The 24,653-nt window shown below is 43.2% G+C and overlaps 1 protein-coding gene across 1 annotated transcript in view; it reads left to right on the plus strand.

Moving 5' to 3' along the window:
• Positions 1–24,653, plus strand: part of LOC137536634 (alpha-2-macroglobulin-like) — a 143,179-nt gene that overhangs the window by 88,042 nt on the left and 30,484 nt on the right. Inside the window, exons 21-29 of the mRNA XM_068258884.1 lie at positions 790–841; positions 1,450–1,533; positions 2,175–2,351; positions 3,799–3,874; positions 7,066–7,222; positions 12,631–12,699; positions 15,247–15,409; positions 16,651–16,823; positions 23,202–23,417. Of these exons, the coding sequence (XP_068114985.1) occupies positions 790–841; positions 1,450–1,533; positions 2,175–2,351; positions 3,799–3,874; positions 7,066–7,222; positions 12,631–12,699; positions 15,247–15,409; positions 16,651–16,823; positions 23,202–23,417 (1,167 nt within the window). The remainder of the gene's footprint in view (positions 1–789; positions 842–1,449; positions 1,534–2,174; positions 2,352–3,798; positions 3,875–7,065; positions 7,223–12,630; positions 12,700–15,246; positions 15,410–16,650; positions 16,824–23,201; positions 23,418–24,653) is intronic.

Raw genomic sequence — 24,653 nt, forward strand, 5'->3', positions numbered from 1 at the left:
CTGCCAGGGACAGAATTCTCTTAATTTACTATATGAAATTCACTGAAATCAAAATGTGGACAGTACAATACATGTGTTATGTAAGTAGATCAAGTATTTATATACTTATATATGTGTTTTTTCCCCTGGCATTGTATGGCTGACCCTCCTGCTTTAAAGAGACACTGAAGCGAAAAAAAATATGATATAGTGAATTGGTGGTGTACTATGAATAATTTCTAGAAGATTAGCAGCAAAGAAAATATTCTCATACTTTTATTTTCAGGTATATAGTGTTTTTTCTAACATTGCATTATTCTATAATATGTGCAGATTACACAACACTCAGCATTCAAAATGAGTCTTTCAGAGCAGTCTGTGAAGTAATGACCTCTCCTCTAGCAGAGAAAAAGTAAACAGTTCACTTACAGTTGAGATAATAAAAGTCAGATAACAGCCCTCTCTATGACTAACTTAGTCGGAGAGCTTAATGGCTTGTTTGCATAGAGATAACAACCGGAGTTTCTCAACTCTTCCTGTACTGGAAACAATTAGACTGATGATTCTGATCTTAATGTTTTATTTCTTAGCTGTACTACACATACAAATCATAATATCATAATTTTTTTTCGCTTCAGTGTCTCTTTAAGCAGCACTTTCAGTCGTGGTCAAAGCGTGAAAGGTTATCACACAGTTCACAAGTTGATTTAAAGTTTATTTACCACTTTGGTCTGCTGACCATGAAAGAAATGTGTTGGTTCCCATCCAATGACACCATTAACACTGCTTTCATGTTTTTCTCCATTTCAGCACAGAGGATATGAACAGGAAGTTTCGGAGACCCACCTTCTACATGCATCAGGTGAGCAAAATACTCTGACTACATGGCAATAGGACTCTAATAAACAGACTTGGCCTATGCTTGGGGGGAGTCTGAATCTGGTGCAGCGTATCACAACGTATGGAGTGTTAACAGTGTGAACGGGCCCTCAGAATTTTTCGCTGGAGTGGTCCTCTAAACTTTTTTTTATTATTGTTCTTACAGCACACAGCATGCTTTGTTCTCCCTGTCTTTAGTGGGGCAACCTGGTTCTCACCAACAGCAGTGAATTTAATGACCACGAGGGGTAATGTTCCACTGTCCCTTGTGGTCCCATGCACTCTGGTGAAGAGTCGGTGGCCCTTAGATTCTGCACCTTAAAAGAGCCCTTGTCAACGACTGGTAGAAAAGTGATCAGTACCTGCAAAGACCAGGAACAACAAAAAGATTAGAAATGATAAGGAAGCATAGGAAATGGCTTACCTCCAAGGGCACCTCCCTAGTTTAAACATGAAATGGTCAAAAAGGCAGATAGAGCTGCACTGATATAATAACAGATGTGTTTATTCAGTTTGCCTTATTTTATTTTTTTCACCCACTGAATGTTTTTTCATATACTGACCCAGAACTCTGTATTTTTAAATTAACAGATACCATTGAAAAAGTTGAATTCAACCTGAAATCCCCAGAGGGGCTGATTGCAGGCTCTGAGCGTGCCCACATCATTGTGCTAGGTAAGGCATCAACTCTGCCATTTTGTTTTAGCAGTACATTATTATTGTTTTTATTTGTTGTGTTTATAAAGCAAATACATATTATGCAGAATTGCAGAATGGATACATGGGTTAACATACATTGCTGAAGTGTCAGACATTGCATAATCAAGCTGAAAACACTGGGAAAAGGGCCCTGCCAGAGGCTCACAATCTAAAGGGTGGGGGTAGAGACAATAGGTACGTCTGTTGAGAGGATGCCCAGCAGAATATATTATGGTACTGATGCAGGGGGATAGGCGAGCATAAAAAGCTTAGTCTTGAGGGCCCATTTGAAGGTTTTAAAGTTGGGTGAGTCGGATGGTTGCTGGGAGTGGTGTTATAGAGAGTGGAAGCCCTAGTGAAGTCCTGAAATCATGCATGGGAATGAGATATGCGTGGTGAACACAGGTGCAGGTCGTTGGAGGTGGGCCGGTATGTACCTGTGGACAAGTCAGGCTGGTCATGTGCACCAATTTGTAGGCCAAGCACAGAGTTTTGAAACTAATCCTGAAGTGGATGGGGGGGGAGGGGTTAGTGGAGAGCTTTGCACATGGGAGCTGTAGCCGCGCAAGTAAATGTATATCTTTTGACTTGTATCAATCATTATAATTTCTTGACAGGCAACCTCATGGGAAACATCATCGTTAATCTGGAGCACTTGATTCGATTGCCTGATGGATGTGGGGAGCAGAATGTAGCCAAGTTCACTAGATATCTTTACAGCCTAGATTATCTAGAGCATGCCAAAGAACTTAAGCCTGACATTAAAGAAAAACTTGTGGAGGGGTTGTCTACAGGTAAGTTAAGCATGAGAAACAAATTGTTTCTTTCAATGACAGTGATAAGACACACAAGACAAGGACCTTTTGCCTGGAGTGGCAAAAAGGCTAGAAATGTCCCTGGGCTGGCCTGGTAGCTATGCTGGCTGGCCTATCTCCTGAATTGTTGGTTGACCTGGTTGCGGTCAGCACACTATGATAGAAATCAGCAGGCTTCCTGAATATATTCTTCTAGCAACATGGCTACTATACAGCCTTGCCACCAAGTTGCTATCATGGAATTATCTATAGTTTTCCTTTTATTAATAACTGTTCAGCTTCTATAAATAACATTATATTAATAACATATTGATGGCCTGCTCTCAGTTCCCCCATTATGTAAATAACATTGATGGCCATTTCTTAGCACCCCTGATGACGGCAATAGCTGAAACCGGTTGGGTTGACAGCAGGCATTGCGATTTGGAGATCTGGTGGATAGTTTGAGGAGTACCACTAAATGTGGGAAACGTTTTTTGCCTGCGGGTCCTAAAGGAATTAGGACCCACAAATGTGAGTGTTATTTATCATAATTGTTCCTGGATTTTATTAAAGCAAACAATTTGCATTTGATCCTACAACTAAGGGAGTCCCCCGCTCTCTGTTTTATCTCTAAATATGTGTAGACGTGCATTAGAGTTACATCGATACAAGAGACGGGGAAAATGGGACCTCAGACTGAGTACAAGGATCATACCCTATACACTCGCGTATAAGCTTAATTTTTTCAGCACAAAAAATGTGCTGAAATGTTACCCCCTCGGCTTATATGCGAGTCAGTTCAGCAAAATGGATGGTGGAGCAGGTTTTGTTACTGGCAGATGAGTGTAAGGATCGTGCACTAGTGGTCCTGCTCTTGCCAGCTGGCTTCCTGCTGTGCCTTTGCCCCCCATCCCCTGCAACAGGGTGTGTAGAGTGCACTGCTCAAGATTATCTGTGTCCCCTGGTTTGTGAAACAGAGCGTACAAGCAACGTGTCAGTGCAATGAATCGGGGATTCTTCCTGTGTGGCAATCGTTAGGTCTCATATTTATGATGCCATCTAGTGGCGTCTTGAGACACAGCTATATCATCCTTGGGGCACACCTGGCTACTTTGCAGGGGGCTAAACAGGGGAGGGGGCTTATACGCGAGTCAATCACTTTTTTCCTGGTTTCTGAGGGAAAAGTGGGTTCCTCGGTTTATACGTGGGTTGGCTTATTTGTGAGTATATATGGTATGTTATGCTTGGGAAAGACAACAGCACGTCAGATTATTGTAGATATCTGAGGAGGCTCTGTTTGGGGCGATGCCTGTCTGTACTCAGCTGAGGTGTCACAACATCCCATTGAGGGTGTGCAGGTTGGCTTCTGATATATCTTTAACATTTATCTTACGTTGCTTTTACATACACACTAGTATATGGGTATTTGATTTTGTCTTTGCAGGTTACCAAAGAGAATTAACATTCAAAAATCAAGATGGCGCTTATGGCTTTTGGAACGGTGGTGAGCCTAGTCTATGGTATGTTATCAGCTGGCAAGTGATACACTGGAAAAATTAATATTATTACCATTTTCCTCCAAAAGTGTATAATTTGCATTTGGTGACATATTGGGGTTGATTCACAAAACTTACTTATTTTTCACCTTAACTTGTAAAGGGCCCTTTTACACTTAATGCGTTGGTACACGTTAGTGTGTGTTTTTAGTATGCATTCTTTGCACAGCAGTGCATTGTGAAATATAGTGGCATATAGTCGCATATAGTGGCAATGGTGCTATAGGGAAACACGGGCATTACTTTGAAAATCAGTTTTCTTTCAGTTTTTTCAGTTTTTAACTGAGAGCAACTGATTTAGGCCTGGTCCACACCAGTCTGTTGCAGATCGGATCCGTTTTAAACGGATTCGGTTTTCTAAACTTTTTTTCTTCTCCCCCCCTAAAAATGTTTATTTGCAGCATACGTTTCCAGTTTAAGGAGGGGGTAGCAGCCAGGATGGGAGTGGCAGCAATCAGCGGGGAGGGGGGTCACCCTCCCTCACCTGGGTTGTCGCCCCACCCGCTCCTCTCCAGCTATTTGTGCAAAATTGGTTAAAATGTAAAGTATGCAGCGAGCAGGGAGCTTACCTTCACTCCACTTTCTTCTATCGCCGCATCACTGCCTGCAATGCCGCCCTCTATACTTCGGAGGGCAGCATTGCAGTCAGTGATGCGGCGAGGTTCAAAGGCATAATCCATTCCTTATTTGGGTGTACTTACTCACAATGTAGTATAATTTTCGTACAGACTTTAGCAGTTAATAGCAAAGCCTCCCTACATGCTATTGTCACCAGCAAAGGCGATTTAGTGATGAGATCCCTGAAAGTCCACTTGTCAGTGCTGCCTCTTGGGCTCCAGAGGGTAATAATCAAACACGATTGGGTCCACTCTACTGCACAGTCACACAGGTGCGAGCCATCTGCACAGTAGAGCGGACCTGATTGGGCTTGACTATTTCCGCCGGTGCCTGAGTGGAAAGTCGCCATTGCACTTGTGCAGGCAGGCCGCTGTTATTGTTATTGTTGTGGACTGTGGGGGTCTTGTCACTGGATCGGACTGGCTGAGGAGGATGGGGCGAAGACTTTTTAGGATCCAGATGTTTTTCCCATCCTCAGGTAAGTATCTGTTTTTTTTTTGTTTGTTTTTATTACAGATTCTCTTTAAGGAAAATAGTGGGAACAAGTTAAAGCAGAACTGTAAATACAATTTAAGCATACTGTTTTACTTACCTGGGGCTTCCCCAAGCCACTAGCAGCCGCCCTGTCCCGCGCCGCCGTTCTCCCATCGCCAGTTAGTTTCGGATTCGCCGCCGGGCCACTGCACCTGCACGGCTCTGGTCACAGAGGGGAACACGAAGAAAGGATACGCTTGGCAGGGCTGCGCTGGCCTCGACTTTGAAGTCTAGGAACGTGGCTGGCGGCGGGAGAGCGGAGACTTGGGCAGGACCGGCCCTGGACAGGGCGGCTGCTGGGGGCTTGCAGAAGCCCCAGGTAAGTGGAACACTGTGCTTAAATTGTATTTACAGTTCCGCTTTAAGCAAACAAATTCAGAAAGACTTTGGCCCATATGCAATTCAGTTTTTCTCCTGAGTTTTCTCCTAGGTGATATTTTTACAACTTGTTATAAAATGCCTTTTTAGTAACCATCAAGCAAGAAAATGCTCAAAATAAATTTGATAGTACTTTTTCACCAATTTTTGGGTACTTTTTCAATTGTAAAATGCTGAAAATGTAGTTAACAAAGAAGATGAAAATGATCTCCTAACTCTGGTGAAAAAATGAATTGCAAATGAGCCCTTGTATTTTAGGAGAAAAATGTTTGTTTTTTTTTAAATGAAAAATGTAATTTTACTGAGTTTAAAAACAATTTTCCTTTCAAGCTTTTAAAATTAAATTTCAGAAAAGACTACATGGTCTTCCACTATTCCCCTTGACATATGTAGCAATTTTGTGACAATAGCATATATGGGTGCTTAGCTATTAATCGCGGCTCCTGATTACAGTAACAAACAAAATGAATTACGACTTTTTCCCAAATTTCACGTAACGACTTTGAATCGTAATTGTGAATTATGATACAAAATTAGGACTCTGCATTCATTATGACTGTAATTCAGCCAAGCGACAGAGGCCTTTGGCTGAATTACTGACCTGTTCGTATACATGCTCGGTCCTTATTGCCTGAAGAAGCAGGGTCTAACCCACAAACCACGTTGTATGATCCTTTGGAGTGCATAAATGAACTGCTTTATTGATATTACATCAATATTTTCTTGTGTCTGCTTGGCGAGGTAAGTCCGTTACTGCCTCCTCTATTTTTAATTTTTTTTAGATACTTTTATTCTTTTGGCGCCTCTGTATTCCTGTAATATTGTACACATCCACTCTTGGTGGACAGGTGTTTTTTCCCCTTGTTTTCCTGATCTGCAAAGAGCGACTTCTTAAAGGATACCCGAAGTGACATGTGACATGATGAGATAGACATGTGTATGTACAGTACCTAGCACACAAATAACTATGCTGTGTTCCTTTTTTCTTTCTCTGCCTGAAAGAGTTAAATATCAGGTATGTAAGTGGCTGACTCAGTCCTGACTCAGACAGGAAGTGACTACAGTGTGACCCTCACTGATAAGAAATTCCCCTTTTTATCTCTTTGTTCCTCTCAAAAGCCATTGTCTGCTAGGAAAGTGTTTTATAGTGGGAATTTCTTATCAGTGAGGGTCACACTGTAGTCACTTCCTGTCTGAGTCAGGACTGAGTCAGCCACTTACTTACCTGATATTTAACTCTTTCAGGCAGAGAAAGAAAAAAAGGAACACAGGCAGCATAGTTATTTGTGAGCTAGGCACTGTACATACACATGTCTATCTCATCATGTCTCATGTCACTTCGGGTATCCTTTAATCCTGAGTGGGGTCAGGTCTAATCTCCCCACCTGCATCATCAGTGGTTGCCTGAGAGGTAACCCTGTTTTGTGAGTATATTGTATTTACTCTATCATCTCTTCCTCTACTACCAGTACATACTACACCATATTGGGCTCTCATGGTCCCTCTTTTGTTTTATCTTACATGCAAAATGTGTGCTCATCACTAGCAGTCGATGTTATAAGCCTTAGGAATTCCTATGTGTTTTGTTTTTACAAATCTTCTCATTCATTGTCTCACTGTTGCAGGATCACAGCATTAGTCGCAAAGGCATTCTGCAAAGCTCAGAAGTACATCCATGTGGACCCGCAGAACATTGAGGATGCCATTCACTGGCTGGAAAGTCAACAACAGGCTGATGGATGTTTTCATGAAAATGAATACTTTGACAGTGATTTGGTTGATGTAAGCATTTCAGATGTTACAGTCTGATCTTCTTTTTATAGGTTTATAATTGGTAGAAAAAAAATAAATGTAAGTGTCAAACATAGTTTAAACTGTAATCAAAACAGTTACACGACCACCTACTACTTAAATATATGTATATGAAAAGTAACAACCATTTGCTTTTATCTGACACACAAGGTATTCTTTTTGAGTAATTTAACCACTATGCACCAGCCTAACACTGATGGGCAGTTGCAGAGTGGCTCTCCCAGGACCACCTAAAGCCAGTTGGCATCAAAAGCAGTGGGCGGAGATTAGCACGTGGATCAGTGCAGTTTCTAGGCTAAAATGCACCCAGGGCGAGGGTGTAAAAATTGCGCCCCCCCCTCCCCCCCGGAGCAAGGTATGGGTGCCCGCAGTATAGGTTAGCCAGGTCTAGTTTCACTTAGTATAGGTCCCCCCAGTATAGGTAGCCAAGAATAGGTACCCCAGTATAGGTAGCCAGGCATAGGTGAGCCAGTATAGTTGCCCCCGCTATAGGTTAGCCAGGTAGGTGCCTCCAGTATAGGTAGCCAGTATAGTTGCCCCCAGTATAGGTTAGATAGGCAGGCGCCCCCGGTATAAGTTAGATAGGTAGGTGCCCCAGTACAGGTTAGCTAGGTGGGTGCCTCTAATATAGGTAGCCAGAATAGTTGCCCCCAGCATAGGTTAGATAGGTAGGTGCCCCCAGTATAGGTCATTTAGGTAGGTATCTCCAATATAGGTAGCCAGTATAGTTGTCACCTGTATAGGCTAGCTAGGTAGGTAGGTGCCCCCAATACAGGTTAGATAAGTGCCCCCAGTATAGGTTAGATAAGTAGCTGCCCCCCCAGTATAGGTTAGATAGGTAGCTGCCCCCCAGTATAGGTTAGATAGGTAGTTTCCCCTCAGTATACGTTAGATAGGTAGGTGCCCCCCAGTATAGGTTAGATTAGGTAGCTGCCCCCCCCTTCCAGTATAGGCTAGATTAGACAGGTGCCCCCCAGTATAGGTTAGATAGGTAGCTGCCCCCCAGCATAGGTTAGATTAGGTAGGTGCCCCCCAGTATAGGTTAGATAGGTAGCTGCCCCCCAGTGTAGGTCAGATAGGTAGCTGCCCCCCAGTGTAGGTTAGATTAGGTAGGTGCCCCCCAGTATAGGTTAGATTGGTAGTTGCCCCCCAGTGTAGGTTAGATTAGGTAAGTGCCCCCCAGTATAGGTTAGATTAGGTAGCTGCCCCCCAGCGTAGGTTAGATTAGGTAGGTACCCCCCAGGATAGGTAGCTGCCCCCCAGTGTTGGTTAGATAGGTAGCTGCCCCCCAGTGTAGGTTAGATTAGGTAGGTGCCCCCCAGTATAGGTTAGATAGGTAGCTGCACCCCAGTGTAGGTTAGATTAGGTAGCTGCCCCCCAGCGTAGGTTAGATTAGGTAGGTGCTCCCCAGGATAGGTTAGATAGGTAGCTGCCCCCCAGTGTAGGTTAGATTAGGAAGGTGCCCCCCAGCGTAGATTAAATTAGGTAGGTGCCCCCCAGGATAGGTTAGATAGGTAGCTGCCCCCCAGCGTAGGTTAGATTAGGTAGGTGCCCCCCAGGATAGGTTAGATAGGTAGCTGCCCCCCAGCGTAGGTTAGATTAGGTAGGTGCCCCCCAGTATAGGTTAGATAGGTAGCTGCCCCCCAGCGTAGATTAGATTAGGTAGGTGCCCCCCAGGATAGGTTAGATAGGTAGCTGCCCCCCAGCGTAGATTAGATTAGGTAGGTGCCCCCCAGGATAGGTTAGATAGGTAGCTGTCCCCCATAATGGAGGGGGGAAGCACCGTAGCCGCGGGGAGGGCAACCCGACCTCTCCCTCCCTCTCCCGGGCCGCCCTCCGTGCTCCCCCCTCAGATGTATAGTGAGCAGCAGCAGCCAGGGAGGGAGCGCTGTATACAACATACCTCCCTGGCTCCAAGCGCTGCTCTCTCGTCGCTGGTCTTCTCCCATCTGACTACACGCGTATACATACGCTGCTTCCGGCTAAACAGGAAGCAGCGTGTGTATAAGCGTGTATGCAGAGAGAAGAAGACCGGCGGCAAGAGAGCAGCGCTTGGAGCCAGGGAGGTATGCTGTATACAGCGCTCCCTCCCTGGCTGCTGCTGCTCACTATACATCTGAGGGGGGAGCATGGAGGGCGGCCCGGGAGAGGGAGGGAGAGGTCGGGTTGCCCTCCCCGCAGCTACGGTGCTTCCCCCCTCCATTACAGCGCCCCCCTCCCAACAGCGCCCCAGGCGGTGGCACGCCCCGCACAGGGCTAGAAACGGGCATGACGCGGATGCACCCGCATCCCCACTGAGTCAGGCTCTATTCACACCTGCATTTTGCAGGAGTGATTTTTCCGCGATTTCACGCTGAAAAATCACTGAACACTGCGGCGATTTTGGCGCGATCGCGTTTAGCACTTCTATTGCACTGAAACGCGATCGCCAGGAAATTGCCTGAAAATGTTGCAGGCGATGCGTTTGTGTTTGGCGTTTTTACCCGTTTCTGGGCGATTTGTGGCGATTAGCGCAATTCGCCCAAGTAAGAGCAGGCCCATAGGGTTTCATTACGCTATCGCTTTTAAAAAGCGATAGCGTTTGAGCGTTTTGCTGAAATTGCGGCAAAATGCTCTAGTGTGAATGGGGCCTTACGGAGTTTTGCTCTGTAAACAGCCTGCCAGCCGCAATTGGAGCTGGCAGGCTGTTAGGGGGACAAAATACTGTTAGTTACTGTTTTACAGCGCTGCAATCTAGCGCAGTGCAGTACTGGGGACAGCCCTGCCACTTGGCTGTTCCCTGGAGTGGCTCACAATGTGATTCCTCTCATAAGCTGATGCCTTTGAGAGGTGATCCTGGTGCTGGATCTCGAAGGGAGGGGAGGAAATAAAAAAAAAAATAAAAAAACATAATTTAATTTAAAAAAATACTTTTTTAAATTAATAGAAAAAATTACAACACAGCAGCAATCAGGTGCCACCAACAGAAAGTTCTCTTAGTGGCAAGAAAAGAGGGTACAATTCATTTGTGTGCTAAGTTGTATGGCCATGCAGTGAACTGTTAAAGCTGCTGAGTGCCGATTTGTAAAAAATAGCCTGGTCACTAGGGGGGTGTAAGCCTGTGGTCCTTAAAGAGAACCTGTAACAAAAAAAAGTCCCCTGGGTGGGGGGTACTCACCTTGGTAGGGGGATGCCTCAGGGTCCCAATGAGGCTTCCCACTCTGCTGTAGCTGCAGGCAGTCCAGCCCTGGCTTCCCCGAAGTGTCCGGCAATCCTCCCACGACAAGCGCTGATAAGCACTGATGTATTCACCTTTCCTGGCTCCAGCCGGGGCGCTGTTGCGACTCTCAGCACGGAGATAGGTGAAAATAGCCAATGTCTGTCGGGTCCGCTCTACTGCCTAGGCACAGAGGGCTTGCGCCAGAGCAGAAGAGCGGCCCGACAGTGCTCGACTATTTCCGCCTATCTCTGAGCGGAGAGCTGATACTGCGCATGCGCTGGAGCCGGGGAGGTAAATATTTACATCCCTGCTGCTCCGGGAGGATTTTCGCCACCGCCATGGGACACAGGAGCATGGGAGAAGCCTCAATAGGATCCGGAGGCTTCCCACACCCGAGGTGAGTACCCCCTGGGGAACTTTTTCTTATTACAGGTTTTCTTTAAGAGGTGAATTTGCATCTATTAGGTTAACTTCTTCTCTCCATGCACTGCTTGTCATGTGACTGCAGAATGCTGGTAAATGTTAGTTCAGCGGGATAAAAGTGTACCTATTATGAAAATAGTGGCCCCATGGGGTACTCACTTTAGAAGGGGGAAGCATCTGGACTCTAAAGAGGCTTCCCCAGTTCTCCTCCATCTCTCCTTTCCAGCGCTGGGACACAATAAATTGCACTTATAGGTGCCTTGAACAAGCATAGTAGCTCTGTCATGCTTTGCTATCTGCGGAAAAAGCCGCGCTGGATCGGGTTAGTGCCACTGGCGTCCGCTAACTTGGTTCCTAAAGTGCAGTGTTCAGCATAAGTCAATTTTCCGATTGCAGGATCAGGAATTTTAACACTAACATACCTCACAAAATGTTGAGGTAAGAAAGAGGTGTGCCACTGCCACACCTCTAACCACGCCTCTACCACACCCCTCATCACGCACATCACAAACTATTTAGAAGCAAAAGATGTAGTTTTATCATTTAAACCACACTAGTACTTTCAATCATCAGTAGTTTTTTTCCTTCATTTTATCATTTGACAATAAGAAATATTATAATTTAAATGCTGGAAATAAAATAAGTTAAACACATTTTTCAGCATAAAAATTCCTATATTTACAGAAATGTGTACATAGGTTCTTAAAGAGGGACAAAGGAGGGAGAAGGAGGGGCAGAGGGATTTCATTCTCAAATAGGGAATGTCCCTCCAAAAAGGGACAGTTGGGAGCTATGCACTAATATTCATAGGGCTCGATTCAGTAAGCAGTGCTAACTGTTAGCACGCTTCTGAAAAGGCCATTATCATGCCTTAACTCAGTTTGGGCGTGTTAAAATCAGATCGCGTACAAAGATCCGCGCGCACGGCGCAGTGCGCGCGAAGTGCCCATTCACATCTATGTGACATTCTGCGCACACCGCGCCGTGCACGCGCAAAGTTTTGCGCGCATGTCTTTGCACGCGATCTGATTTTAGAAACAGTGCTAACCTACTTAGCACCCTGGTTAACACGCCTAAAGTCTTTAGGCGTGCTAAGTATGTTAGCACCATTTACTGAATCAACCCCATAGTAATTTAAAGAGACACTGACGCGAGAATAATTCTTGCTTCAGAGCTCATAGTTAGCAGGGGCATGTGTACCCCTGCTAAAACACCGCTATCCCGCAGCTAAACGGGGGTCCATTCACCCCCAAAATCCCCCCCCCCCCCCCGCAAAATCAACGACCAAATTGGTCGTAGATTTTACTGCTCCTAGAGGCAGGGATAACGGCTGCAGCCCTGCCTCTAGTCGAGTCTATCAATGGCGCATCGCCGCCTCTCCCCCGCCCCTCTCAGTGAAGGAAGACTGAGAGGGGCGGGGAGAGGCGGAGATACGCGCTGACAGACGCGCGTGGGGCAGGGCTGCGGCGGTTAGCCCTGCCTCAATCAGGAAGTGATCTCCGGCTGCACGGAGGGGATTTCGGGGGGTAAGGGACCCCCGTTTAGCCTCGGGATAGCGGCAATTTAGCAGGGGCACACATGCCCCTGCTAACGATGAGCTCTGAAGCAAGATGTATTCTCGCTTTAGAGTCTCTTTAAGGCAGGGCTCAAATTTGAATAGGCTTTTGGATTTCTGTTGACTAGATAGACCACAATCCTGTCATATTTATTTGACTGGAAATACAATTTAAAATGTCTGACCTTGTCTCTTTTTCAGGCTGAAGGTGATACTGTGCGAACTGCTTACGTCCTCAACAATCTGCTGGCGGGTGACTGCGTCCATAAGGTAAGTTCTTTCTTATTCCTATTTTTCTTGACACATATTCAGGCAGGGGTCACACTTGTCTTTCAGTTTCTACACTTTTCAGAAAACTGAAAGACAAGTGTGTCCCCTGCCTTACAGCAGCTAATGTAATTTATAGAGAAAACTGACAAATTGTGCAAGATGTCAGTTTTTTTTCTGCACGCGAAATCTGCATTCAAGTGTGACCTAGCTCATTGATTAACATGAGTTCTCAGTTGAAAACAGTTTTTCTGTGCAGAAAACGCGCACAAAAGCTGACAAGTGTGACCCCTGCCTCAGGGAAATTCCACTGTCCTTTAGAAAAATGCAGAGGAGGTCAATAGCACCCCCCCCCCCCCCCCCCCCCGAAAAACAAAAAAAGAATGTTATGCAGAGGCCTTTTAAATGCATAAACACAGGAAAATGATATGTAGTTTCTAGATTTTTCTAATTAAATTCTTTAGAATGACTACCATGTTCAGTTACCCAAAACTTGTTAGATGCAGCCACTGTAGCAGAGGCTTGAAATATTTGGCATTTGCCTGCCTAATAAATTCTTTAAATAAATATTTTGTACTGGGTGGTGCTGGGTGATGCTAGCTGTGGGTGGGCTGTGAAAAGCAGTCAGTGGCTGCACATAACAATTTTTAACATACAGCATGTGTGAAGACATGTAATTGTTTTTTGAACAACTGGACATTTCTCTGCCTAATGAATTATTAGCAGAGGCCTGATAAATTGGGCCTAACGCATTGGGCCTGATTCACAAAGCGGTGCAAACTGTTCGCACGCCAGTGAAAAGCCCTTTATCATGCCTAAACTCAGTTTAGGCGTGATAAGAAGAAACTTGCGCGAAATTCCCTATGGGCGCTGCGCGCGGAACCGCAAAACTTTGCACGCGGGACTTTGCGTGCGATAACCTGCACAAAGCGGTGCTAACTCAGCGGTGCAAAGGTTATCACGCCTAAAGTCTTTTAGGCGTGATAACTGAGTTATCACCGCTTTGTGAATCAGGCCCATTGAGTGACATGCACCGATTGGTGTCACCAAAAAGTGATGTCAGTGACACCTCTCTCTCTTTTTAAATTGTGACAGTGAGGTAAAAAAAAAATCAAATGATGCAGTGCGAGCGAGGCACTGCATTAGTGATAACACACCGTACAAACAGTAACAAAAAAAGTAATAGCCTGATCAGTCCTGAAAAGGACTTTTGGGGTCCCTAGCTGGTGAACTACAAGAATCACAACAACTATGGAAGCAACTGCACAGCAATGGATGACACAGAACTGCAGTCACAGCAAGCCATCTATATGTCCCTCAATCAGCACCGCTCTCCCTACACTGACTCCAGGCAGACTGTAAAATGGCTGCCATGTTCATGTCTTTTATGGTGAGTGGGTGGCCCATGTAATAAAAATGCTTGATTGACTCTCCCCTGTGCCAACTGACGTATGGGGGAAGGGTCTAAATATTGTACCATGGGAAAGTACAGGGTGGACTCAAACATCACCCAACACTCATGGTAAACATAAACGTGGCATAGTCTTACCATGAACTGTCCACCGGCAAGCATGTTTGTCCATCACTACTTTACATACTGCAAAACTAAATGGCAAACATTATTTCACCCCGCTGGCAATTTGGGTGCCACACAGACCACAGAGGTAATTCTGGCTATAGTGGGACCCAATGTATCATTTGGGTGTGGGAGTTCTGCCAAACTCCATCTAAAGTTGGCAGTATGAGCCAACAGATAGCAGCAAACATAGTGGCGGTGTTACACGGAAATAGTGTTAAAGTGTTAAATAGATAAAGTGCTTAAGTGGCGCCAGGGATTTAGCTACTAAATAGCCGAGCCCTTGATATTGGTGTAGGGAGTATGTAGATATCGGGGGGGGGGGGGGGGAGGGAATAAGTGATAAGGTGACCATGGTTAAGTAATGTAGCCTTAACCCCTCCCCAACCATCTAATGCTGATAGGCGTCGGGAAGGTGGCAGCCCCTGGACTGCCGAACGCCCAAGAGGCGTCAAGAGTGGTGGGCGGGGATTAGCTGGGAAGGCGCGTGCATGCACGATTATGCCCCGCCATGACACGGAGTCGAGCTCCGTGCTCAGCCTGCTAGCCTGACAGGCTTTGTAACGGCTGAAAACAGCTGTTATTTACATGCACAGCATTGTGATCTCCTGCAGCGCTGTACGAGTACAGCTGTCACTGAGCTGTCCCCTCAAGTGACTCTGAGGATGATTGCCTCTCATAGGCTGATGCCTATGAGAGGCAATCATACTGATTGGTGCTCGGGGGGGAGGGAGAGGGAATAAAAAATATTAAAGAAATAACATTTTATTTAAAAAAAAAACCACACAAATAGATTAAATACCCCCCCCCCCCCCAAAAAAAAAAAAATCCAGCAGCAATCAGAAGCCACCAACAGAAAGCTCTGTTGGTGGCAAGAAAAGGGGGTAACAAATATTTAGCTATTGTGGAATTTTTCTTTACAGGAAGATTATTTTTTCCTTCACTTGTTGCTTGTCTTATCTGTTTGTATACAGGACACTCTGGTGGAGAAAGCCTTATCTTGCATTAGAAATGGAGAGAAAATTGTCAAATCACCCTATGGATTGGCTTCTCTGGCCTATGCCTTCACCCTGGCACATGACGATGAACACAGAACAGCCGTGCTGAAACGTCTGCATGACAGTGCTGTCAAGGAAGGTGATAAACGCCATCATTTACCCTATCCAAAGGAAGGAAATTATTAAAATGGTATTCCAGTTGAGAATACAATTAGGGAAAAAGTTCCTTCACAAATCTCCTTCATTTTCGATTCAGTGGCAACGGGCATGCTCTGTGCAGCTAATAACCAGGGATCTCTACCGGCAATAGGTATTGGTGTGGGGGCAAAAGAGAGGGTTTAGTATGTATGAAATTGGCATTTTACTTATTTTTACTTACATTTAAATTCTAAAGTTTCAAACCACTTGTTAAGAAATTGCAATTTGGTATGATGTGAAATTCTGTTAGTTTAAATTGGAGAATTAACTCGGCATCCAAATTTGAATATCTACCCGCCAACATAAAGGCATACATGCAAAAAGGGCGCCAGGAAAATTTGGGTGCCAGAAATAGTCACTAGTAGAATATTAGTACTTATCAATATTCTATTATTGTACAGTGGTAATTCAGGAAATGTTACAGATATTTTAATATTGCTTAACCTATGCCTATTCTCACACAGAGATCTGCCTCTACCAAAGCCTAATCCACACCATTTCCCCCAATGATGCTTAATGCTAACCAATCACCCATTATGCCTAACCATAACCAATCATCCCCCACCTATGCCTAACCATAACCAATCCCCCTACTGATGCCTAACCCAAACCGACCCCCCCCCCCCCCCCTTCCCTTCAATGTAAACCAACCCTTCCATGATGCCTATCGACCCTAACCAGTCTCCATTGATGCCCAACCCTAACAAGCCCCACATGATGCTTAACCCTAATCGAATTATCCACTAATGCCTAACCATAACCAAACTCCCCCATCCCAATGATGCCTAATCCTAACCAATATTCCCCCACTGATGCCTAACCCTAACCAATCCCCTCAACCTTTGCCTAACCCTTATCAATTCCCCCATGGATGCCTAACTCTAACCGACCCCCAGATGTTGCCTAACCCTAATCGATCCCTTCCACTGATACCTAACCCTAACTTATTTCCCCCTTCTGCAAACACAACAATTAGCACAGTTGTCATTTTAAATCAAAGATATTGGGTGAAGCACCCACTATTTGTAGCTGCAGTTTGCATTATTTGGGTCTGCAGGAGTCCCAATTTCTTTTATTTACCGATATGAAAATGGGCGCCCAAACTTCTGCTGTGCCTCCAATGCCCAAAGTGCCTGCTTCCACATAACTAATGTGCTCATTTCCACTGTATTTTCCATTCAGAGGGAACATTGCACTGGGAGGCTGAATATTTGTCTGTTGAAACCACTTCATACGCTGTCCTGGCTTTGCTTTCTGGCAAAACAACATCCAAACAAGATTTAGAAGAAAGTGCTGATGCTGTCCGCTGGCTTACATCCCAACAAAACCCATGGGGTGGCTATCATACCTCAAAGGTATTTCTTATAACAATACCATTTTCCTTTTTCCATACTTTTTTTTCATCCGTATAAAGGCATTCCAGGCAAATACCTTATGCATCTCAGAGCCTAGCACAGTAATGTTTCTTACTGATACGGTGACCTTAAAGGACCATTATTGCAAAAAAAGTGGTAACATTTAAAGAGACTCTGAAGTCTCATTAAAATCATGATTTTATATTAAACATCTGTTAAACATGATTGCCCTAACTAAAACGCTGCATTCCCACGGCTGAAATCTAGCTAAATCCCTCCAACCCCCCCCCCCCCCCCGCAAAATCCACGACTTTCTTGGTCGTAATTTTTTGCTGCATCGGGAGACAGAGCTTTCAGCTGCCGCTCTGACTCCATGCGCGTCTATCAGCACGTATCTCCGCCTCTCCCCCGCCCCTCTCAGTGAAGGAAGACTGAGAAGGGCGGGTGGAGGTGGAGATATGCGCTGACAGACGCGTGTAGAGTCAGAGCTGCAGCTGAAAGCTCTGCCTCTCACGGAAGTGCTCCCCGCAGTGTACCCCGGGAAGTTTGGGGGGATTTAGTTAGAGTTCAGCCGCAGGGATGTGGCGTTTTAGTTAGGGCAATAATGTTAAATATTTTTTTAATATAAAAACATGTTTTTTATGAGCCTTCAGTCTCTATTTAAAATACACTTGTACACATATATTTTCTCAGATTAACCATTACCTGACCACTGTATCATATATCTACACCCCTGTGGACTTCACTTCAGCTCCAGGGACATAGATATACACACCAATTGTTTTTACCTCACCATTCCCGATCGCCGTAGCGCTGCCATTCATTTCCATCGGAATCCCACTGTTTTGTGAGCGGTGAATGGGAACAGCTTGTTCCCACACCCATTCAGAGCGCCTGTGATGAATGAGACATCGCTTTCATTAACAAAACTAAAGTAAACAGAGTGAGTTATACTTATTACTTCTGTGTACTATTTACAGTTCTCGGCAATTAAGTGTAGCACCTTGTGGCCAAAAAGTAAAAATGCACACCCATACACTATTTTAAATATAAATACATACATTTTTATAATTTTTTTTACCCATTACAGCACTACCCTATAGTTAACAAATTAAAAACTTGACACCAAAAAAATGACACCATTTAAAAAAATACATAAATAGTCACCTTATGGACTTTTTAATGTGTATGTCATGAAAGTATATTACTGTTACTTTGCAAATAAACGCTCATAATTATTAATATAGTATTAAACATCACTAAATGAAAAAAATGCATCTTTATTTCCAGATAAAATGTTATCACCATACATTGTACTAGGGATGAAATTGAAACATTGTAATAACCATTTTTTGTTTTCTTATTTTTCCCTTTAGAATGCATATAAAATAAATTACTTAAAACAGTACCACCCAAAAAAAGCCTAATTTGTGAAACTGCTTGTTTTTAAAGGGAAAAAAACCTTTGGGAAGTGGTTAAAACGTGCTCTAAATTACTTTTCTTCTATGTTACTATCTCTTACACTAGGCAGTAAAAATCTGACTGGCCTAGTCCATTTTCTCCTTGGTGAGTCTCAGTATTTCCTTTATTACTTACAAAAGCACTACCTGTTAACCATCTTTACAAAGATGTCAGTCAGCCTATTCATTTTCCCACTATTCTGGCAGTTGGACTAAGCCTCTGCCATTCAGTAAGCGCTTTGAAGACCCTAAGAACCCCCCATGAGGAGATGGACTGGTCCAAAACCTGTCACATCTGTCAGATTTGTACTGTCTTCTGTAAGAGACATAGTACATTTTAATCTGGGAGAAATGTACTTGTACTTATATGTAAACATATGTATTTGTAATGTTACTATTTTTCAAAATAGTGGCCCTTTAAGTTTCTATAAACCGCATAAAAACCAGTGTGGACATGGCCCAGACTTCTGGATCAGGTAAAACTTTTTGGGGTATAGAGAAGTTACAACCAGCCCCACACATTCTTACTACCTTTGAAATTTAAATATTCTCCATGTTCCTAGACAATGTAGCTACATTATCCCATTAGAGACGGGAGGCTCTGGCCCCTTTAAAGATTAGAGCCTGGGTTTGGCTAACAGCCAATGAAGCTGGATCCTTACCCATTGCAGGAAGCTTGGCTGTCACATGACACCCGGGTCTGCGGCGGCGTCAAGCAGCGATTGGCACGGGGCCGTGAAAAGCCACGTTGTAGACTCTATGCAACATCAGAAAAACTAGAAACCAAAAGATGTGGAGTACATTCCAACTACAACGGTCCTGAGCTGGTTAAACTGACAAAATCAAAGCACGGTTGGGTTAACAAGCCAAAAAACTGTAATATTTTGGGATGTGTGAAAAGGGAGTTAATAACAACCATGTATGTGTTTCCAAGTTTCAACATACCTACAGTATCCTCAGGAAAGGCCTGTCATCAATATGCAATCCTAAAATGTAGAAATATGATGGCCATAGCCCATCCATATAGTGTTGCTTCTCGAGTTTGGCATTATGGTGTTCAAGACCTGTTCACACGCATTCAGCACCATCTTAGGACCAAACAGCTGGATAGGGTGAATTATTTTTTCTCCAATTTCTTCCTCTTTTCATTTAGGTTCAATACTTCCAAGCCTTTCAACCGCCAAAATAGTGTACAAATTACCTTTTTCCTTTGTCGCTGTCAGTAGGTAGTGAAAATCTGACAAATCTGTCAGGTTTTGGATTAGTCCATCTCTTGGAGGGTTCACAGTTATTTCTGTATTTAGAAAATCACTTACTGTACTGCTTAGTTCAACTGTCAAAATAATGTACAAACAACTAGGGGAGCTGGCACCTTTGTATACCTCCTGTCCTGGGACTGCTTTTCTAAAGAATAAAGGAAATATTGACATCACCCTTTGAGGAGATAAACTAGTCTAAAATCTGTCAGGATTTTAAGTCTTCAGGGAGTGAAAGCAACACGTGGAAAAAGTAATTTAATTTATAGTGCATTTTACTCTGGTAGAAACCTAATATATATATATAGGGTTTTTTCCCTTTGTGGACCAGAGCAATTTTCACCTGTCGGCGCTCCTTCCTTCCTTTCACCAGTAGCTTAATTACTATTAATCACAATGTAATGATCTATGTCTTGTTTGTATTGCCACCAATTAGGCTTTCTTTGGGAGGTACAGTATGCCAAGAATTATTTTATCCTAAATGCATGTTAACATGAATAATAAGAAAAAATGTTAAAAATGCATTATTTTTCAGTTTTTGGCCATTACAGTGTTAAATTAAAACATTTTACTGTGGATAAAACCCACACATTTTATTTGCCCGTTTGTTCCGGTTATTGCAACATTTAAAAATTTTTCCTAGTGCAATGTATGGCGCCAATATTTTATTTGGAAATAAAGGTGCATTTTTTTCAGTTTTGCGACCATCACTAATTACAAGCCCATAAATTAAAAATTAATAGTAATATACCGCCTTGACATACATTTTTAAAAATTTCAGTCCCAAAGGTAACTACATATATATATATATATGTATATATATATATATATATATATATATATATTTTTTTATTTTTTTTTTTTTTTTCATGTAAAAAAATGTTTCCCCCCTTTATATATGAAAAAGTGTGGGTACTATGGGAGGGTGTGGGAAGGAAAATGGTTAATTGTAAAAGTCAGTTTGGGGATTTTTATTAAACAAAAATGAATTTTGGTGTAATATGCTATTTGCCCACAAGATGCCCTCAGTCATTATTTCGGATTCACGTACGTAAGTACGTGAATCGGAAGTAATGCGTAGCAGTGTAACAACAGGAAGATACAATTAATGCCGGCGTCTCGTAGACGCCGGTATTCATTGAATCGGGGACTTAGATTTATGAATGGGACCTATGGTCCCATTCATTCACTTGACCTCTAAGTGGCGGTAACGGAGGTGCGCGCGCGCAGGCGAATGGGAGCACGCGTCGGCTGCACGCCGCTGCAGACTTGTATTCACGGCCCTGGTGCATTCTGTCAATTTTGCAGGGCCGTGAATATACTGCACGGCATGCAGCAAGTATATATATACATATATATATATATATATATATATATATATATATATATATATATATATATATATATATATATATATATATATACATTTTAATTGTTAAAAATGTTTACGGCATTGGTAATTTAATGGGCAACTCAAGGTGGAGATATAGAGAGGTCAGAAAGCAGAAGACATAGGGATAGGCATACTCTCCATCAGCTAATTTTGTTTTTTTATTTGTTTTTTCCTGAATGTTCAATTTCATATGTTGAGCAGGAATGAGCACAAATTAAACATAAATGTAATTTTGCATCATAATTCACAATTTCGATGCAAAATCGTTATGCAAAATTTCTAGAAAAATGGTAATTCATTTCATATGTAAATTAATCCGGGTAATCAGGAACCATGATTATGCAACTTTGAATATATTTCACGTAATTTCAGGTTGACTTTAGAGGCTAAAGTGTGCCAGAGATGACTAATTACAAAGTTTTTTTACACACCCGGGGCTTCCTTCAGCCCCACAAGCATGGATGCGTCCCTCACTGTCCTCCCGCATGCCTCCTTTTAGAGGTAATCAGCTCCGGTATTTGGATCAGTGATGTCTGCCGGGGACTGGAGCTGACTGAGCCAGTTACCGGGGCTGGTTACCAATGAATGGAGGGCAACGGGAGGACAGCATGCTTATGTGCTACACCTGCTATTGCCGAAATTCTGTTTTGTCCCCACGTTTATTGCCTGATGAAGCGAGCTTGGCCTGCGAAATGCGTTGCACTGCACTTTATGGGGTACTATATAATAAATGTGATTGCTACTATTCAGACAGTCTTTCGTGTCTGCTTTATGGCGGTAAGTCCACCACTTCCTCCAAGCAAATTTTAAAGGTTTTATCCATTTTTATCCTGCTGGCGCCTCTCTTCTCCTACTGCTTATGGGGCTGAACGAAGCCTCGGGTAATTAAAAAACTTTGTAGTTTGTGAACTCTTGGTCACTTTGATAGCAAAGCCCCCATACTTGTCATTGTCACCAAAATGGCTACGTATTTTAAGAAGAATAGTGGGAATAAGACAAAAAAAATCAAAAATACCTAGTAGTTTTTTAGTAAATAGATTTTAAAGCAGACCTGAACTCAGAACTTCTTCTCTGCTGTAAAAATAAGTAACAGCATAAAAACCTTTGAAGAAAAACTTTTTTTGTACAGCTGATACAAATCTTGCAATAAATCTGTCTCGTTTCTACTTCCTGCTTTCATGGAAGCAGGCATATTGTTACCATCCTGCATTTACCAATTATCTCTCTGCTGTGGCCGTCAGCTGACACAGCTGGGGGATCAAATTACAACTTGTGCTTAGTCACAGATGAGGGGGAATTAGACAGGCTAAACATTTCTAAATACATACAGGGTGCATTTCTAGGTTTTCCTTCTATCCTGTGCAAAGGTCAGGTCCACTTTAAAAATGCAAAGGAAAAATATTTTTTTAAACTATAATTTTTCTGAGTTTAAAAATCAATTTTTTCTTTGCATTTTTTTAAAATCAATTTTCTCAAAAACTTGAAGGTTTTTTTTTTAATTTACGTATTCCCACTATTCCTCCTTAACACAGGTAGCAAATTTTGTTGACAATAGCCTGTATGCTAGTATTTACTACTATATTTGGCACAAAATGACACAAAATTAAGAAAGGATTACTTAAAATCAATTCAATTTCTAAATTGTAAGTATGTAAGTAAGTAGTATGTAAGGGCTGGGGCACACCAAGTGGCTTTTTGGCCATTTTTGCAGCCGCTAGCGGCTGCGGATACGCTAGGGTGATGTATTTCAATGGGGGTGTGCACACCAGAGCGGGAGGCGTTTTGCAGAAACGCATACTCCCGGGCTGCTGCAGATTTTGGATTGCGGAGGCATTTCTGCCTCAATGTTAAGTATAGGAAATTCGCAAACTGCTCTGAAAAACGGCAGATCAGAGCGGTTTTGCAGCCGTTTTTGTTACAGCAGCTGTTCAGTAACAGCTGTACTGTAACAATATATGAAATATGCTACACTGAAATCCGCAGCAGCAATCCGTAAAACGCTAGCAAAACGCCTCATAAAAATAAAAAAAAAGTGTTTCAAAATCTGCTAGCATTTTGCGGATCTGCTGGCGGGTCTTGGTGTGCACCAGGCCTAAGTAAGTAGTATGTAAGTAAGTAAAGTAAATTGTAAGTATTTCACATAAAATTATGTGAAATTTTGCGTAATCATAATTAGCAGATTATGTTCATCACTAATGTTGGACTTAAAACAACTTTGATGTTTGCTGTTAGTACTGCCTTCTTCACTAACAAGTATTCTGTTTCACAGGATACCACATTTGCTGTTCAGGCTCTTGCTATATATGCCAAGGCCACTTCCAATGAAGAAGAGGATGCCACTGTAACAATTGATGGAGAAGAAGGGTTTCACAAAGAGATTCACATTGACAAGACTAACAGTCTTCTTCTACAAATAGTGGATCTTCCAAAGGTTCCAGGAACTTACACGGCTTCTGTCAAAGGACATGGTTGTGTTTATCTGCAGGTGAGTAAAGATTTGTCCTTCAACTCTAATTGCGGCCCTTGTATTGCACTCACGTCACTTCCTCCTTCCCTGGGTGGTGAGAAAAGATGAACAAATTTGGCCAAACCAGTTCCGTGAATTTTTTCACAAAATCGCAAAATTTTCTGCAAAATGTTCACCATTTTGCTAATTAACATTGTAGTCCATGGGGTAAATTTTTGTGGTTGTTTGCAAGGCCTCCGTACATAATATTGACACCAAATTTGGTATGTATATCAAGGGTAACTCAGGGAACATGTAAAAAACATGATATTAAAATCAAATTGGTTGTGTCTATTAAGGCTAAACCAGGGAACATGTGCACAATAATTTTTCAAAAATAGTTTATACTTTTTGAACTAATCAACTTTAAAATTAAGAGAGAATACATTTTCAACCAGTAAAGGTTCTTGGACATTAATTGAACATCTTATTAAAGGGAAGGTCCAAGCAAAAAAAAATGAGTTTTACTTACCTGGGGCTTCTAACAGCCCCATGTAGCCATCCTGTGCCCTCGTAGTCACTCACTGCTGCTCCAGTCCCCCTATGCCAGCTAGTTCTGCTTCTACCAGCCCCATGTATCCATCCTGTGCCCTCGTAGTCACTCACTGCTGCTCCAGTCCCCCTATGCCAGCTAGTTCTGCTTCTACCAGCCCCATGTAGCCATCCTGTGCCCTCGTAGTCACTCACTGCTGCTCCAGTCCCCTGCTGGCAGCTTTCTGACCTCGGAGGTCAGGGCCACATTGCATACATTTTTACGCATTCCAGCTAGTGCAGGAACAAAAATGTACTCGTTGCACCACTAACGCGTAAAAATGTATGCGTTAATGTTCCTGCACTAGCGGGAATGTGTAAAAATGTACGCAATTCGGCCCTGGCCTCTGAGGTCAGAAAGCTGCCAGCGGGGGACTGGAGCAGCAGTGAGTGACTACGAGGGCACAGGATGGCTTCATGGGGCTGGTAGAAGCCCCAGGTAAGTGAAACTCATTTTTTTTTTTGCTTGGACCTTCCCTTTAAAGAGAACCCGAGGTGTGTTTGAAGAATATTATCTGCATACAGAGGCTGGATCTGCCTATACAGCCCAGCCTCTGTTGCTATCCCAAACCCCACTAAGGTTACCCTGCACTCTGCAATCCCTCATAAATCACAGCCATGCTGTGCGGCTGTGTTTACATCTGTAGTGTCAGTCTCAGCTGCTCCCCCGCCTCCTGCAGAGCT

Source organism: Hyperolius riggenbachi, chromosome 10, assembly GCF_040937935.1.
Source record: "Hyperolius riggenbachi isolate aHypRig1 chromosome 10, aHypRig1.pri, whole genome shotgun sequence".
Classification (NCBI taxonomy): domain Eukaryota; kingdom Metazoa; phylum Chordata; class Amphibia; order Anura; family Hyperoliidae; genus Hyperolius; species Hyperolius riggenbachi.